Source organism: Mus pahari, chromosome 5, assembly GCF_900095145.1.
Source record: "Mus pahari chromosome 5, PAHARI_EIJ_v1.1, whole genome shotgun sequence".
Taxonomy (NCBI): Eukaryota; Metazoa; Chordata; class Mammalia; order Rodentia; family Muridae; genus Mus; species Mus pahari.
In genome coordinates, this window is record NC_034594.1 from 147173028 (window position 1) to 147190885 (window position 17858).

A 17858-nucleotide genomic window follows, 5' to 3' on the forward strand; every position below is an offset into this window, starting at 1 on the left:
TCTCTCTCTCTCTCTCTCTCTCTCTCTCTCTCTCTCTCTCTACTTAACCACAGAATGGTGGGCCAGAGAAAGAAGAGCATTTGAGACCAAATTGACTTTTGGAGTTCCAACAAAACTCAAACCATCCATTTAAACTCTGGGTTGTGGTACAAATTTCAGTCATAGTTTGAGATAATTTGTATGGTTGAAGATAAGGGTAAGAATTTAAGACCTCAGTAGGTATAAAAAACACCAGACATTTACTTGATCCTTCATGTTTTGCAAGAAGAAATCCAGGATGATGTTCTAAGAACAATTGGGCATAATTAAAAAGAATGTGACCAAACATATAAACACAGTATTGTCTGACATTTGTAGACCCCATTCTTGTACTTTAACACATATCCCTATGTATTATATGAAAGGTTCTCAATAGAGTTGTACTAGACGAGTGTATATATGACTTAATTCATACTTACTCTGCTAGGTATAGTATTCTTTTTGTATTTATTTGTCTGCTGACATTTGTCAGAACTGATTCATTTTCAGACATACACAAATATCTATTTTAGAGCTTATGCTATCTCTTAAGGGCCTTCTCAATATTTCTAGGATGATGATATATAATTGCCATGATTTGTCTATCATGCCTTCAATGTTTCTTGCTTTTCCCTATGTTGGTTTTTTTTTTTTTTTTTTTTTTGCCTCCTCTCTCCATGTGCTGGCTAGAATTATGTCAAATTGACACAAACTGTCATGTGAGAGGAGGATACCTCAGTTGAGAAAATGTCTCCATAGGATCAGGCTGTGGGCCAGCCTATAGAGCATTTTCTTAATTGGTGATTGATGGTGGAAGGCCCAGCCTCTAACAGTCACTAGTTATGGAAGAAGGAGAGCCACAGCAGCAGCAGCAGATCCAGACTTCCCTCCTCTTTATGGTACGTTCTCATGCCGACCTAGTCCAAGGGACCCTTCTCCCAGCATAACAATACAGCCAGACTATCAGGCTATTGGAATGTTGAATGAAGTACAACACAGAAGTACAAGAATGGGGTCTACATTTGGTTATAATAAGTAATAGCAGAATGAGAAGGAGAGCCATTGCTATTGATAGTACTTGGGAGAAAAAGAAGAGCTTAAAAATACGTAAAAGTAATTTATTCAGAAGCCTTACTTGTTTTACTTATAAGTATATTGAGGTGAAATTATCCTTAAAATGCCCTTATTTATGCTACATTCATCAAAACAGTCTTCTGGAAGCTGGACATGAGCTGCAGAGCCCACCACAAGAGACTGCTCGCACAAATGGGAAGGAAACTGTATTGTGTGCATGTCATCTCTCAGTGACCAGGAACTACTAGAGAAGCAATCTGGATTGTAAGAAATCTCACCTCCATGCCATAGCATCTGGAAATAAGTTGCTTAGCAAAGAAGTAAGTCAAGGGAGGTTAAAAAATCAGATTCTAACTAACATCTTTGAAAATGACGCACATATTTTGGAATTGATCCCAGAAAACAGACCAGATCAGAATAGAGAGGAAATATGTGCATAATATAAAGCTATTTTTTCATTTTGTTTTTGAAGTGTTCTTTAAAGACATAATGCCAGTTTAAAAACAAAAACTTTACTATTATCACGAGAAGTCCTCAAGTATGGAGGTAGTTCAAAAGAATTTAGTTACCAACTATGGAGGAAAAGTCTACCCCATGGACAAAAAGGAATTCCTGCCACCAATCAAGAGGCTCTTCGAAGTAGAATTGTTTTCATAATAACAGTAAGATGGTATTCATCATCTGATAGTGGCAGACATGTCACAATATCTTCTGATACTGTAAAGAGGCATTGTGGTCTACAAAGTTCACATTCAAGAACCACACAATTGAGTTGCAAAAGATTTCAGGTGGTCCATGTAGCTTAAGCCTGTGTCAAGAATAGTGCAGAAGTATTCTCCAATTCTGAAGGACAAGAAAGCTCCAATGTCCACTACCATGGTACATATGTGCATCAGGTCAGCAAACTTTGCCCAGAGGTGAGGAATGGTACTGAGTCTGTTGACTCTTAAAGTTCACCACGAAACACTCAACAATATATATTTTAAAAGATCTTTTTAGGGGACTTTCAGGATAGCATTTGAAATGTAAATGAAGAAAGCATCTAATAATAATTAAAAAAAGATCTTTATTCCCCGAATTTAATGGTGCTACAGTTTGGATAGAGTTAGAATGTCCCTTACAAAGGGCCATATGTTGACAGTACAGGAGATGATGCAACTTTTTTTTTTCAAATTTTTATTAGATATTTTCTTCATTTACACTAAAAATTCTATCCCGAAAGTCCCCTATACCCCCCCCCCCACCCTGCTTCCCTACCCACTCACTCCCACTTCTTGGCCCTGGCATTCCCCTGTATGGGGCGTATAAAGTTTGCAAGACCAAGGGGCCTCTCTTCCCAATGATGGCCGACTAGGCCATCTTCTGCTACATATACAGCTAGAGACATGAGCTCTGGGGGTACTGGTTAGTTCATATTGTTGTTTCACCTACAGGGTTTCAGACCCCTTCAGCTCCTTGGGTACTTTCTCTAGTTCCTCCAATGGGGGCTCTGTGTTCCATCCAATAGATGACTGTGAGCATCCACTTCGGTATTTGCCAGGCACTGGCATAGCCTCACAAGAGACAGCTATATCAGGGTCATTTCAGCAAGATCTTGCTGGCATATGCAATAGTGTTTGTGTTTGGTGGCTGATTATGGGATGGATCCCCAGGTGGGGTAGTCTCTGGATGGTCCAACCTTTCCTTTTAGTTCTAAACTTTGTCTCTGTAACTCCTTCCATGAGTATTTTGTTCCCTATTCTAAGAAGGAAAGAAGTATCCACATGTTGGTCTTTCTTCTTCTTGATTTTCTTGTGTTATACAAATTGTATCTTGGGTATTCTAAGTTTCGGGCTAATATCCACTTATCAGTGAGTGCATATCAAGTGAGTTCTTTTGTGATTGGGTTACCTCACTCAGGATGATATCCTCCAGATACATCCATTTGCCCAAGAATTTCANAAATTCATTGTTTTTAATAGNTGAGTANTACTNCATTGTGTAAATGTACNACANTNTCTGTATCCATTCCTCTNTTGAGGGACATCTGGGTTCTTTCCAGCTTCTGGCTATTATAAATAAGGCTGCTATGAACATAGTGGAGCATGTGTCCTTATTACCCGTTGGAACATCTTCTGGATATATGCCCAGGAAAGGTATTGTTGGATCTTCCAGTAATTAGAAAGGGGAATTTGCAAATTCATCTGGAATAATAAAAAACCTAGGATAGCAAAAACTATTCTCAACAATAAAAGAACCTCGGGTAAAATCACCATGCCTGACCTCAAGCTATACTATAGAGCAATTGTGATAAAAAACTGCATGGTACTGGTACTGCGACAGACAGGTAGATCAATGGAATAGAATTGAAGACCCAGAATTGAACTCACACACCTATGGTCACTTGCTCTTTGACAAGGAATCTAAAAGCATCCAGTGGAAAAAAGACAGCATTTTCAACAAATGGTGCTGGCACAACTGGTGGTTATCATGTAGAAGAATGTGAATTGACCCATTCTTATCTCCTTGTACAAAGCTCAAGTCTAAGTGAATCAAAGACCTCCACATAAAACCAGAGACACTAAAATTTATAGATGAGAAAGTGGGGAAAAGCCTCGAAGATATGGGCACAGGGGGAAAATTCCTGAACAGAACATCAATGGCTTGTGCTGTAAGATCAAGAATCAACAAATGGGACCCCATAAAATTGCAAAGCTTCTGTAAGGCAAAAGATACTGTCAATAAGACAAAAAGGCCACCAATATATTGGGAAATGATTTTTGCCAACCCTAAATCTGATAGGGGACTAATAACCAATATATACAAAGAGCTCAAGAAACTGGACTCCAGAAATTCAAATAACCCCATTAAAAAGTGGGGTACACAGCTAAACAAGGAATTCTCAACTGAGGAATACCAAAGGACTCAGAAGCACTTGAAAAAATGTTCAACATCCTTAATCATCAGGGAAATGCAACTCAAAACAACCCTGAGATTCCACCTCACACCAGTCAGAATGGCTAAGATCAAAAATTCAGGGGACAGCAGATACTGGCAAGGATGTGGAGAAAGAGGAACACTCCTCCAATGCTGGAGGGTTTGCAAGCTGGTACAACCACTCTGGAAGTCACTCTGGTGGTTCCTCAGGAAATTGGAAACAGTACTACCAGAAGATGCAACTTTTAAAAAGTGGCCAGGTGGGAACTGCCTTCAGAAGGAATTAACATGGCTCTTATGAAGCTTTTGAGCTTTGGGGAACCCTGAGCTTTTCAAAGGGAGTTTTAAGTCCCAACCCAATATCCTCTTTGGCTTTTCTGAGAATGTGTTACCTCTCCCCTGAATGTACTGTCTCCACTTATCATGGGACTTTCTGCATATCTGTACTTTACTTATTTGGACTGTTCCTTCATAAAGCTAAGACTGAAATAAACAACTATCCCTTATAAATTAAGTGTGGGTCAAGGAGTAGTATGAGGATTTAGGACCCTGACCTTGAGTTGACTGTATAGATGCGTGATAAGGGCAGATGTGTGTATGATAGGATAGAGGAGAAATTACCTGAGGTGATACATGTTTAAATGGAGATATGGTGAGAATTAGAAAGCTGTATCTAAGTTCATCCACTCACAACTCTTGCCTATTCAGTAGTAACGGGTTTAATATTTTTCTGTGATATTACGTTGGTCTCGCTTGCCCACAAGAGCAGTGCTATCTTTGTTATTAAGCACATTTTATAATATGGCTTCAAGCGGCATCATGGTGACAGTAGTGGGACTGACTCTTTACATACTTGCGAAATAAATTGGATGATTATTATCTGAGGCTTAGTGTTCACTATGTGTGTGTACACACATGTGTGTGTGTGTGTGCATGCGTGCAAGTGTACACATGTGCATGTCCATTTAAGTGTCTACAGAAGGGCAAAGTGTGAGTCGACCCTGGAGGTGGCGTTACAAGCAGGTATGAGCTGCCTAGTGTGTGGATGCTAGTAATCAAACTTGGGTCCTCTGCAAGAGAAGATCCCACTGTTAATCACTGAGCCATCTCTCCAGCCCCAGATCATTGATCTTTCTTCCTCTAAATCTCTTGTACAAGTTCCTCAGACATTGGGGAAATGTGGCAGTTATATACTAAGCGTAACTCTGCAGATTGTTTAACCTTTATGTAAGCCTGCGAACTCGGAGAGAATTCACCTCTCTTTTTACATCCTTCTGATGACACATCCCATTCACCCCCCCCCCAATAAAAATGTATCCTACTCTGTGTGTCAGTTTCCCTCTTTGGCTGACCTGTCATCAGTTAGAAGATGCTTCTATTTGAGGGTAGATAGTTAATATTATTGTAAATGGAAAACCTTCACTTCTGAATAAGCAGTTAATTAACAGAGAGCAGTACACGTGCATGGATGTTGGCTGCACATTTTCTGGGGACCTCTTTACTGAATCTGGTACTTCTGTCCTAACAGAGTATAGTATAATGTAGTATAGTATTTTAAGTTCTGAGGCCTTCCCTTCAACTCAGCAAATGGCTGTGCGTGACTCTGGAATGCCTGTGGCAGATGCTCCGTGGGCTCATCAGACCCATCTTTGTGAGATGTAAAATTATGTCTAAGTACTAATAAAAATGATACCCATGTTCTGTGACAAGAGATAACTTTGTGCTTCATGGAATCTGTAAACGCTTCACTTGTACTAGAAATTAAAGATGATTGTCTCCCATGAAGAAACCAATAATAGAATCTGGACTTAAAATTGTATGGAGTTAGAGGAGACAGGAGCAAAATATGGTTAGAGCTATTTTGGTATCCAAATATCATGTTCAGTATTTGCATGAAAATCTTTTATTTTTGTTCCATGCTTTAATAGTTTAATTGTACTTTTCTTTTCTCCAAATATAACAAAAGCAATCCACAATTATTGCAATATTTAGATATTTTTTAAAAGATTGAAGATCAAATTAGTTCCAACTTTAACTTCATGGAGATTTGAATGAGATTCCTTTTTAAAAAACTATGGCTTTCTAGAAAGTATCATAAAGAGCCAACTTAATGAAAAGGAGAAAACTGTTATTTTATGCTTGAATGAATTAATACCTTAATAGTCAATAGCATTATTTCTGGGATTTTGGCATGATCTGGATTTTATCATACGTACTTACACTTTAAAACATCTAGTGCATTAAGTCAAGTGTTACCACAACAGATGCTCAGAAATTAAAATATAGAAAGTTCTCCTGTATTAACATCATTATTATCTAAATAATGTCCTCAAAGAGTTTTGGAACAGAACAAAACAAAATAAAAGACTTGGCTTTCATTTTTCCAGAGAGCACAGTCAGATGAACTGGAAAAAATTGAAAAGCACAGTCGATCTTCCAAAGACAAGGAAAATGCCAAGTCTCTGGATAAACCTGAACAGTAAGTGTGTCTCGGGACATGGGAGGCCAATCAAGACTGCAGTGGGCCTCTCCGGATGGGAGAGAATGGGCCTGCATGTATGTTTGTTATAAAGGACCACACCTTCGCTTGGGTCCTTTACACTTTTGCTTCCTCCTTACCTTTGTCTCCTTAGGTTCCTGTATGAGCTGTCACTAATCCCCAACTTCTCAGAGCGGGTCTTCTGTATCCTGTTTCAGTCCACATTTTCAGAGAGCATTTGCTCAATTCGTCGCAAGTTGGAATTGCTACAAAACCTGTGTGAGGTAGGGTCCAGACCAGAGAAAGGAGCATGAATTGTGATAGTTGACCGTGTTCGGTCATGTTCTTATTTATTTCTATCATTTTTTGTCCACTTGAAGTACTTGTAGATTCAAGGGATAGCAATCCCACATAAGGGAATGTTTGGGAACTAGGCTTCCGGAAGAAAGCATGTGTTTAGACATATTCACAAGGCAGAGGGTCCACATTGAGGGCCTGACCAATTTGTATTAGTTTCCTGGGATCTCAGCTGCCAATGCTTTGCCAAAACAAAGGCCCCGTTTTCCATATTCTCTCAGATATGAGACTTGCACACGGATGTGATTTGAAGGCATTCATTTTTCTTTGGGTTGTTTAATTGAAATGGAACCTCAGTAAAACGTTAAAGCTTATTGTACCTAAATGGTTTTTGGAATAGTCATTTGACTCAGTGGAAGATAAAATAACCTGCTGAGTGCAACAAATAAATTTGGGGCTAGAAGCACCATTATTAGCACTAAAAACAGTTTATCAAAGATCAACAGAATCATTTGTTCTGATTGGGATAAACCACCTGGCAGGGTAGAAAACTATTACTAGAAACACTTTCAGAGGAAGTGGCAAAAAAAATAAAAAAATAAAAATAAAAAATAAAAATAAAAGAAACCAAAAAACTGAAGTCAGGCAGGGTCCTGGGAAAGATGAGCATAAAGTTGTAATAAGCAAACTTAAACCTGGAATTCAATCTTTTTACCTGCAATTTGGGATTCCACAGCTTATAGCCAGAAATCTGTATTGTGCCTGACATAGAGACAGTGAAGGATGACAGAGGTGACATTATTTTGTAGAAATTCTCATTGCATATGGACCAAGACAGCACCTCTTGGCTTCTACATTCACACTCATGCTTCTTGGTGGCATGCCATTGTAAAGCTAACTCTGAGACACTGTTTTTGAAATATACTAAATAACAGGGAAGAGCGTAGCTTGGCTGCCACTCAAAACTATCAGTGTAGTATGATCAGCTTGGTATTGATTTTAGGTGATTCATTTAAAACTGTGAATAAGAGAAAAATCTATGTTATCTTGTCTTCTAGACCTTGAAAAATGGACCAGGAGTCATGCAGGTCCTGGGTTTAGTACTAGCCTTTGGGAACTACATGAATGCTGGGAACAAGACCCGAGGACAGGCAGACGGCTTTGGACTAGACATTCTGCCGAAGCTGAAGGATGTCAAAAGCAGCGTAAGTATTTTGTGTTAATGCTTGCCCCAAATTGAGGATATTTTTAAACATAGGTTTGACTTTAAACAAAATATGGCAAGTAATTCTTTCTGTTCTGAAATCAAAATTTTCACAGTCACTTAATTGCACACACACACACAATCACACATATATTCACTCACACACACACATGTTCATTCACACACACACTCACACACATACACATGTGCGCGCACACACGCACACACGGGCACACACACACACACACACACACACACACACACACACACACACGTTTTTGCAGTTCACTATATAAGGAAGCCATTCTGGACAACTGTATTAATGAAGTATGGAGTCTAAATTAGGTCAAACTTGTTGTAATTTAATAGAGAAAACACTTCACAGAACGTAGATTGTGTACTAGATTTTTCTCAGACATAGTTTATCTGTTGATTCATTGGAGCAGGTAAAAACAACAACAACAACCAAAAAAAAAAAAAAACAAACAACAACAACAACAAAAAAACCTTAATTAAAAGTTAACGCTTCTAATTGTGCCAGAAAAAAAGCAAAATCATCTTTGAAAACTTTAAAATCTATTGTATAAAAAATAATTTTACATTTTTCAAATGATATGTGCACTCTCCTAATAATAAATAGTTGCATAAGAATTAATTCCTCAACTTATGTTGTTAATATAACAAATTATAATGTATATTGGCATTTCAAAGATTTCCACTTAACTGAAACAATTTTCCATTTCTGGTCTAAATGTTAATGAATTCTTGTCAAGTCCAAGAAACATTTATTATGGTAGTACCTGCTAGACCATTTATATGGACTTGCAAGCAGTGTTTATTTCTTCCATTGTGGTGATATTTGAAAACTTAAATGCTGTGGCTGGAGAGATTTCTCACTGGTTAAAGCCAATTGCAGTTCTTTAGAGGATCCAAGTTCTGTTCAAGGCATTCATGTGGAGGCTCATAATTGTCTGTAACTCCTCTTCCTGGGAATCCAGTACCCCCCTCTAGTTTCCATTGGCACCAGCTACACTGGTAGTGCATGAACATAAGTGCAGGCCAAACACATACATAGAGCTTAAAAGACAAACCAGACTAAGAAAAATGCAAAATAAATGCGTTATATAAAAGATGTAAATAATGAATTAAAATTCTCGAGGAGGAGAATGAAAACAGCGGATTACTTACATTTGAGCTTCTCCCTTAAATGGTGCAGCTTCCTCTTGGCATTTCCATCAGAACACTGGGAGAAAATTCTGTCATCCAGCCCTTTAGATACAATGACTGAAGTATAGAGTATAAAACCACCCATAACACTCCCAAGTATATTTATGTGTTCTCTGAAATTTACTTTATTCTGCATACTTAATAATACATAATGACTTTTTTTTTAAGATTTATTTATTTATTATATTTAAGTACACTGTAGCTGTCTTCAGACACTCCAGAAGAGGGCATCAGATCTTGTTATGGATGGTTATGAGCCACCATGTGGTTGCTGGGATTTGAACTCTGGACCTTCGGAAGAGCAGTCGGGTGCTCTTACCCACTGAGCCATCTCACCAGCCCACATAATGACTTTTAACTATGTGTTACTTATGTTAATCTTTCTGCCTAGGACAACAGCAGAAGCCTCTTGTCATATATTGTTTCATATTATCTTCGAAATTTTGATGAGGTAAGACCAATTTTATATACACTCCCAGTTTGACTTTCTTTTTCTTCGTGTGTGTGTGTGTGTGTGTGTGTGTGTGTGTGTGTGTGTATCTGTGCAGTGGTTACATATTTGTGTGTGGGTATTTGTACAGACTTGGAGATGCAGAAACCAGAGGACAACTTGTGAGACCTTCTGTGTTGGCATCTTATCCCCTTGAGACAGGTTCTATCTCTCCGCAGGAATCTTGCCATTTCATCTGGTGTCATTAGCTGGTCAGTGAGATCCCAGATCATCTTGTTTATACCCCCAACCCCAAAATGCTGCATTTACGCGCACATAAAGCCATGACTATCATTTTACACAGGTGCCAGAGATTTATGCTCAGGTCCTAGATGATAGCAGAGCAACGACTCTTTCCCACTGAGCCATCTTGACAGCCCATCCTTTGTCTCTGTTGGATGATTCCGTAGTGGTTCTCCTGGCGTTTTGTTTGTTTGTTGTTTGTTTTTGTGGGTGGTGTCGGTGTTGGAGCTGCTGCCATTTCTACTGTTGCATGATTTTTATTTTTCATGCTGATTTGTTTTAAAATTCTGCTTGCTAATTAGGATGCTGGCAAAGAGCAGTGTGTCTTCCCGCTGGCGGAACCCCAGGAGCTTTTCCAGGCCTCACAGATGAAGTTTGAAGACTTCCAGAAAGACCTCAGAAAACTAAAGAAAGACCTGAAAGGTGACCTATGACCAAACCTACATATTTTTTTAATGTATACTCTTAATGAGGGGTGATAGACTTTCAAGAATTGTTAAAGAGTTTCAGTTAGGCAGAAGCCATGTTGAGCTGTTCTTTTATGTACTGCAAAAGAAAATCTGCCAATATTTTTATTTTTCATTGCCTTAAAACATTGAGTGTTGGAAATGTAGTTATCCATTCATATCTTAGCTGTTTGAGAAACATCCCACTTCATCAGGAACAAGTTTACATCTTATTTTTTATTTTGTAGCCAAGAATATTTGGATATTTTCCATATCATGGTTGGACACAAATCCTGTCACTATTGAAAGATTAATAGCGCCTGCCTGTTCTCCTCTGATACACTTGCCCAAAATGTTGTGATTTGAGAAAACTTGTAGAATCAAAGGATGTTCTTGCACACAAGTGGTTAAATGGCATGTGGGTGGTGAGTCATTATATCATGTAGATTTGATTAGTGCTTATTTGAATTTTCTCAAATTTTTTTTATTAGTAGCTTTACACACAAGTAGGTAGTCTTTCAAAATCTAGCTTCTGAAACAACATCCTTTGTTTCCTCTTTGTGCCAATTTCTGCTGTTAGAGCATTGAGAAACTGTTCAATCTCTGATTTATATTAAGTTTAGGTGAAAAGCAAATACAATGGCATTGCACTTTCATTTGATATTGTGCTACTGAATGAAACCAAGTGGTAATCACTTCTGCTCAGAGGTTTAAAAACAAAAGTACTTTAGAAGAGATCTAGTCCCGAAATAGGAGATGCATTTACCAAAGGGTATGGTCCTGATCTGTCACCAGATTTATGGCAGTTATGTTCTGGTCACAGGAACAGTATGGATTTCTATCAACTTAACATTTTTCTTGAGGTTCTCATATATTCACATGGTATATATTAGATGTTAGCTAAATGTGGTCAGTACCCTTAAACACAGTACCAGCTGTTAATAGGACTGTTATTCTGTTTCTTAGTTACGCTCCATTTCAGCTTTATGCATATGTACCTATTGATTAAAGCCAAGAAAGATAGTGTTGTCTTATCTAAGTATTTCAATTCTATAAGAACTTGTTCATTCCTGTGGAACACTATGGTGCCATATATTGAAGTTGTTGGGAGGGAGATGTGATAAGGCATTCTAGAAGTGTCCCTAGGGGAAAGTGAGGGTTGGTTATGTTCAAGCTACATTGTATACATGTGCAAACTCTCCAAAGAATACATTTTTGAAAGTTGGTTTTAAAAGAACGAATTCTTAGAGCCTTACAAAACATTTGCCTTTATAGGGTTTTTGACAATGCAGAGGTTGTGGCTTTGTTTAATGAGAATTTACACACACAGTGATGCCGTGCCAGGAGCACTTCTGGAGAGGCTGGGAAATACTTCATACTTCCGTCAGCACTTCATTCTTGAAAATTAGGATTTCATCATTTACAGATGATTTAATAAACAAGAGGAATGACATTATTAGTAAATATGCAGTCCCACATACAAGCTCAGAGGCGCTTGCATGTGAGCACTCAGATGCCAACATATACAAACATATCCTTTCATGTACATACGCAAATATGTATATACCCATGCACACAATACATATACATGCCCGCATACATACATCCGCACATACATAGAGATGTTTACACACGTACTTATGCACATAAATGCAAATGCAAGTGAAACATGAACACACAGACTTCCTTTAGAATATATGTATGTGTGTGTGTATATATATATATATATATATATATATATATATATATATATATATATATATATATGGTCATGGAAACACTCAGAGTCTCAGTCTCAGTCCCCAACAGCACGAGATCTAAAGAGTTGTCTCTCCACTATATTCTCTTAGATGTGGTTTCTGTGAGCAATGTAGTGGCTACAGAAAACTACACATTAGAGGATTGTCAATCAGTATGTCAAAACAATGGGAAGATAAGCAAATGGTTGGAGCCATGAAGCCTTATGGTTTATGTAGAGGAACGATGAATGTATTGAACGACCCTGACCATTGATCATCAACTCTAAGATTTTCCTGACAACTCCTTTCTTTTGTGGAACTGTAGCAAGCTTGATGTTAGAAAAACAGGGGAGGATGTAAGTGATGATTGTCCCAACACTTTCTTAGCTCATGGCAGCCATAGAGGACAGACGATGAGTCTAGGGCCACGATGCATGCTCCGAAACATGCAGCCGCTGACCTGCTTCTTCTAAAGACTTTCCACCGGTTAGTAGCTCATTCAGCTGCAAGCTCATCCGTCCATGAAAACATGGCTGAGAGCAGTGTTCACAAGGCACTACTGGCTGGAAGCCAACCCTCTAATACATGTATCTCCAGGGGGCAGTACCATGTCCAAACCATAACAGAGGGGATCATGATCAAATAAACACAGAAACTGCAGGTTTCATTGTGAAAGGAATTCGCGGTATTTTACAGCAGAGCGATTTGCAGTAGTTCTTTGGTTTATTTTACCTCAGAGCACTATTTTCTCACAGAATATGTGGTGGCTTCTGTGGTGAGTGGAACATGTCTGAGCACATTTGAGAAATGCAGGCTTGGTACCGTGCTAAGGACACAAACATGACTCACCTCGGAGCTTACAAGGAAAACAGTTTATAAACAATATCACTATTTTTATTTGTTTATTTTTGTTTTTGTTTTTGCTTTTGTTTTTATTATTTTCTGTAAAATAAATGGTATCAAGTCCTGAGGGTTAAAAAGTACCTCTTATTTTTCAAAATCTGATTATTGTCATAGAAAAGATGATTTGAGCATAAGGACGGAAATCTTGTGAATCAAAATTTAAGTTCAATTTTAGAGAAATAAAGAACCATTAGAAATACAGTTTTTCTTATCAGGTACACATGAAGGTACTTCTTTTTAGGAATGGTTTGGATATAAGTAGACATACATTTATATAAACAAATGGGATCAAATGGGAGATTACCTTAAATAAAATAATAGGCCTTAAGCAGTATCAACTTTGACCTACATAGCCTTTAAACCCTATTTTCTTTTTAAAATTTATTTTAGCTTACTTCTACATGTATTTATTTTTATTTTATATATGTGGATATTTTGCCTGCATACATATTTGTGTACCACATAAGCGCTGACTGCTCGTGGATGTCAAAGGAGAATATCAGAGGCCAGTGCACTTCACTGTTGAGCCATCTCACCAGCCCCCAAATGATTTTTATACATAATCACATTTGAGGATTCCTTTCAGATATTTCAGATAGCCTGTCCATATTTTTTTATACGCAATCATTTTTATCAGATACGGAAAAGGAGTTAAGCTTACAAAGAAGTGTTCATACTACGCTGTGTAAGCAGTCAGTAGCTGTTGCTATTCATGAGGTAAAGTTGAATAAAGGATATAATTATTTATTAATGGCAAATGTTCTCTATTCACAAAGTCACTCATATACTAATCTGACCCTCTTCTTTCTGCATACTGACTTGATTATTTATTTCCAAGGAACCTGAGAAACAATGTGTTAACTAGGGCTTGGACATTATAGACAAACATCCGCATCTCATCTTAGCATTTCTGTAAAGACATACATTATTGTTGGGTTATTTTGCTTAACAGATAATTTCTATCCTGTTCCTCAGGGCAACAGTCAGGCTTCCTAGCGGAATGAAGCGCCTTATGTTCAGTAATTTTGGTGTCTTTTATCAGTATCCTTTCTTGATTCAGTTGTACCAAATGATGGCTTATGGTCCAGTGTCTTTGTTAGGTAGGAACTATAGCTATGGGTTTGAATGAGAATGTTGGGTGAGTCAATTTCTGGAGAACCTGTGAGTCTCAATGAGCTTGAGGTGGAAGGTGACTCTGAGCCAGCTTGCACTTAAATACTGCTGGGCGAGAGCAAACTGGATTCATATCATAAAAGAGCAGCAAAGCCCTTCAGGTTCTTTTTAGAAGGATAGCAGCCAAAGGAAATGCAGCATCTTTTTTCAAAGGACATTTTACTGAACAAGAAAACTTAAACTATATTTGCTGTATTACTAATGCAGACATCATAGAACAGTCTTTAGAAAAACCAAAGCATGGGGAAAATCACACACACCCTGTGATTTCAGCTTGTAAAGTTCAAACATATAAGCAACCAATGAATTCTTTAAGGCTAGAAGGCAGGGAGAGGTATAAGCAACAGAATTCTCTAAGATAATGGGTCATTAGGGAACACTCTGGCCTCTTTCAAAGTATTGGTTAGGTTTCATTTCTTAAGTTGTAAATTGAATATATGGTTATTCATTTAATTATTTATACTTTATGCATGTGTTATATGTGTTCCTTTATATGTTAGATGGGGTTAATAATCTTATTTGAGAAGAAAGAAAACTGGGCAAGCATCCAGAAATATGTTTGATTTAGAATTGAAACTGAGTAGTCTGGACTGTCCTAATTTAAAATGTGTGATTGTTCAGCCTGGTCTGTTCCTTATGAAAAAATTGCATAACTTGACGAATTCAAAAGTAAACATAACTAAGAAACATAAGAAATTTAATTAAAAGAATAAACTATGTTAAAGAAGAATATAATACCCTTCTTGGAGTTAAAAAAGATTAATATGAAAGAGAAGCAATTTTCTGTTGAACAATTCAAACATATATTATTTAGAAGGAAATAGTAAGAATAAAATTAACTACCAGTGTCAGAAGGCTGTTGAGGTCTTACAGAAACATAATCCATTATTTTTGGTTATGCCTTTTACTATTTTGTAGTAAAACTAAGGAAAACCAAAAACACATACTACTTTAATCGAAGTAATTTAATACAGAGAAGTTAACACATATTGAAAGGTCAAAACAATACAAGAAAATAACGAAGTAATGTAGGAAGCAGCCATCATCCCTGAGACTCAGGAAAGCAAGAGAAGTTGAAGTTAGAGCAGAGCAGACATCTTTAGAGAGAGCGCCCCCTGGGGCTGGACCCAGGCCTCAGAGAAAGGGTAATTCTGCTGCATATGGTGCCCTAAGTACTTGGGGGAGCAGATCTCTGGAGGTGGAGATGGAGGCAAGGAGGCAATAAGAAAATGTCAGTTCACACATGTGACTGAGGATCTGAGAGCCGGTGTGAAACAATGGCTGACATCAGGCTTTGGGGAGATGCAGTGATGCTGGTTTGAGTGTATGAAAACACACTAGGCACAGGAAGCACCTGCTGATTGTAGTAACTGGGAGGCTCGCCCTCAGCTCTCACCATATTCCTCCATCCACCTTTTCCCCATTTCACTATAGAAACTTTTCACCAAGATGCTTGGGAAAGATGAAAAGTATTTTGATGAGTCTAACACCATTTTCCAAGGGCCAGATATAGAAAGGTAGTGTTGAAGCAAAAACAAACAAATCAGCAACCAAACCAAACCAAAACCAACAGTCTACATTTAGTTGCTTATTTCCATTATTCTAATATGATCCTAGTTGTCTTCATGGCTCTCAAGTTAAAACCAAGTGTAAAGAAATGTAACTTTGGAGAAAGGTCAGCCACATGCTATACCTGATACCCTTATTTGTTCTCTCTCTCTCTCTCTCTCTCTCTCTCTCTCTCTCTCTCTCTCTCTCTCTCTCTCNCTTTGGAGAAAGGTCAGCCACATGCTATACCTGATACCCTTATTTGTTCTCTCTCTCTCTCTCTCTCTCTCTCTCTCTCTCTCTCTCTCTCTCTCCCTCTCCCCCCCCTCTCTCTCTTTCTCTCTCTCTCTGTCTGTCTGTCTGTCTGTCTGTCTGTCTGTTATGGGCTGTATTGTCTATGGAAAATGTACAAAGGTTGATTTTCTCCTTCCACCATGCCTGTTTGCGATATTGAACTTAGGTCATTGGGCTCAGTGGCCAGCATCTTTCCCCACTGACCCATCACAGCAGCCCCTCTACCCTTCTTTAATGCTGACAGACTTTCCTTTAAGTTGTCTTCCCACCTTGAAAGCCCTCTAGATCGCCTGTCCAGTGAGGGTGACTCTAAAATACAGAGAATGGAATTATGTGAGCAGAAATTATGGGAGATGCTCATCAGTGTCCAGGACAGTAGAACGGTATCTGCAGTTAGTCATTCTCAACTGGTTTGGTTCTAATAACAGATGACTAGTTATCAACTTGATGGTCCTGTGCTTCTTTGGCTTTTCGTAGTATCTTACTAAATGTGTTTTCAGTGTTACATAATGAATAATTTAGAACGTGCAAGGATAGGGACCTGAGTTCAATCCCCAGAACCCATGCAAATAACCAGAACTGCTGGATATAATCCCAGCCATGGGAAGGCAGAGTCAGGCTCCTCATCCAACCAGCCTAGCCAAACTGGTGTGTCCCAGGTCTGGGTGAGATATTTGGTCTCTAAAAGCATGGTAGATCATTCTTAGGAACACCTAAGGTTTCTCTGTGGCTTCCGCATGTGTATACATATGTGCATATGGTCCTACATGCACATGTATTCATATATTTAATGAATGCACACATCAAGCAATCTTAATTTGTAATATGACTTGTGTTTATCCCACAACTTACCAAGAACACCTACAATACTTATGCTGTGTTCCAAAAGTTGGAAGTTCACAGAAGGTAGTGTCACATGTAATCAGTGACTAGAACATATGATTACAGCACACATTAAGGCAATGCCAAAAGCAGAGTGCATCATACCCACATTGCCTTGCACTGTGAAAGTCTTTGGCAAAACAGTTGCTCTTTTCATGTTGCAGATGAGTAAGGAAGAACTAAGAAGACTCAGGAATGTCTCCAAGTATCCTAGTAGTAAGGGATGAATGGGAGGTAAAATGCAGAGTCTATTTATCTCTCTGGCTGCTGTGGCATGCAGTTTCTCCATTGGCTATTATACAAATGCCTTCCATTTATCCATCAGAGTTAACATAAAAATGCCTATAGATACATAAATAAATAAATAAATAAATAAATAAATAAATAAATCATTGCTCATAGAATTACATTCCTACCAGGCAAGTATATATTAGAAATCAATACCAAAGCCCTACTAGATTGCTTTGAACTGATAAAATCATTTCTAAGTGTGTTACAATAACTAGTAGTCTCTGAGATGTTCAAAAGCTTTTGAATTTTCTCCAAGTTCAACGCTATAGATCCCCTGGCAAGTTCTGGGTTTTGTTCTGTTTCTCTCTGTATCTTCTACTCCCTAAAAGTGAATGCTTATATGGCTTGTTCTCCAGCCTTTCAAAAGCACTGTGAATTTCAGAAACTCGGGTATTCCTTATGGTCCTACCCTTTTACCACATGTATGCCCCCCCAATTCTACTCCATGTTTCTTTCTATAATGCCCCTCTCAATTTATCTTCTTAACTTGAGAAATTCAAACTTGTTGACAAGAATTTTGAGCACAAACCATTTGCTTTAAATGGGTCTATTGTTAATTCCCTGCTCATGGTCCAAACTAGCGAATATCTTTCTTTGGAGGTGGTCTTTCTTAGATTTTGATGTATAAAATAAA

General features: G+C 38.1%; 1 protein-coding gene across 1 annotated transcript in view; it reads left to right on the top strand.

The window, feature by feature from the left end:
* Fmn2 (formin 2) overlaps positions 1–17858 on the top strand; it is a 304491-nt gene that overhangs the window by 177615 nt on the left and 109018 nt on the right. The window contains 5 exon segments of the mRNA XM_021197955.2: positions 6396–6487; positions 6642–6771; positions 7843–7989; positions 9607–9666; positions 10251–10371. Coding sequence (XP_021053614.1) covers positions 6396–6487; positions 6642–6771; positions 7843–7989; positions 9607–9666; positions 10251–10371 — 550 coding nt within the window.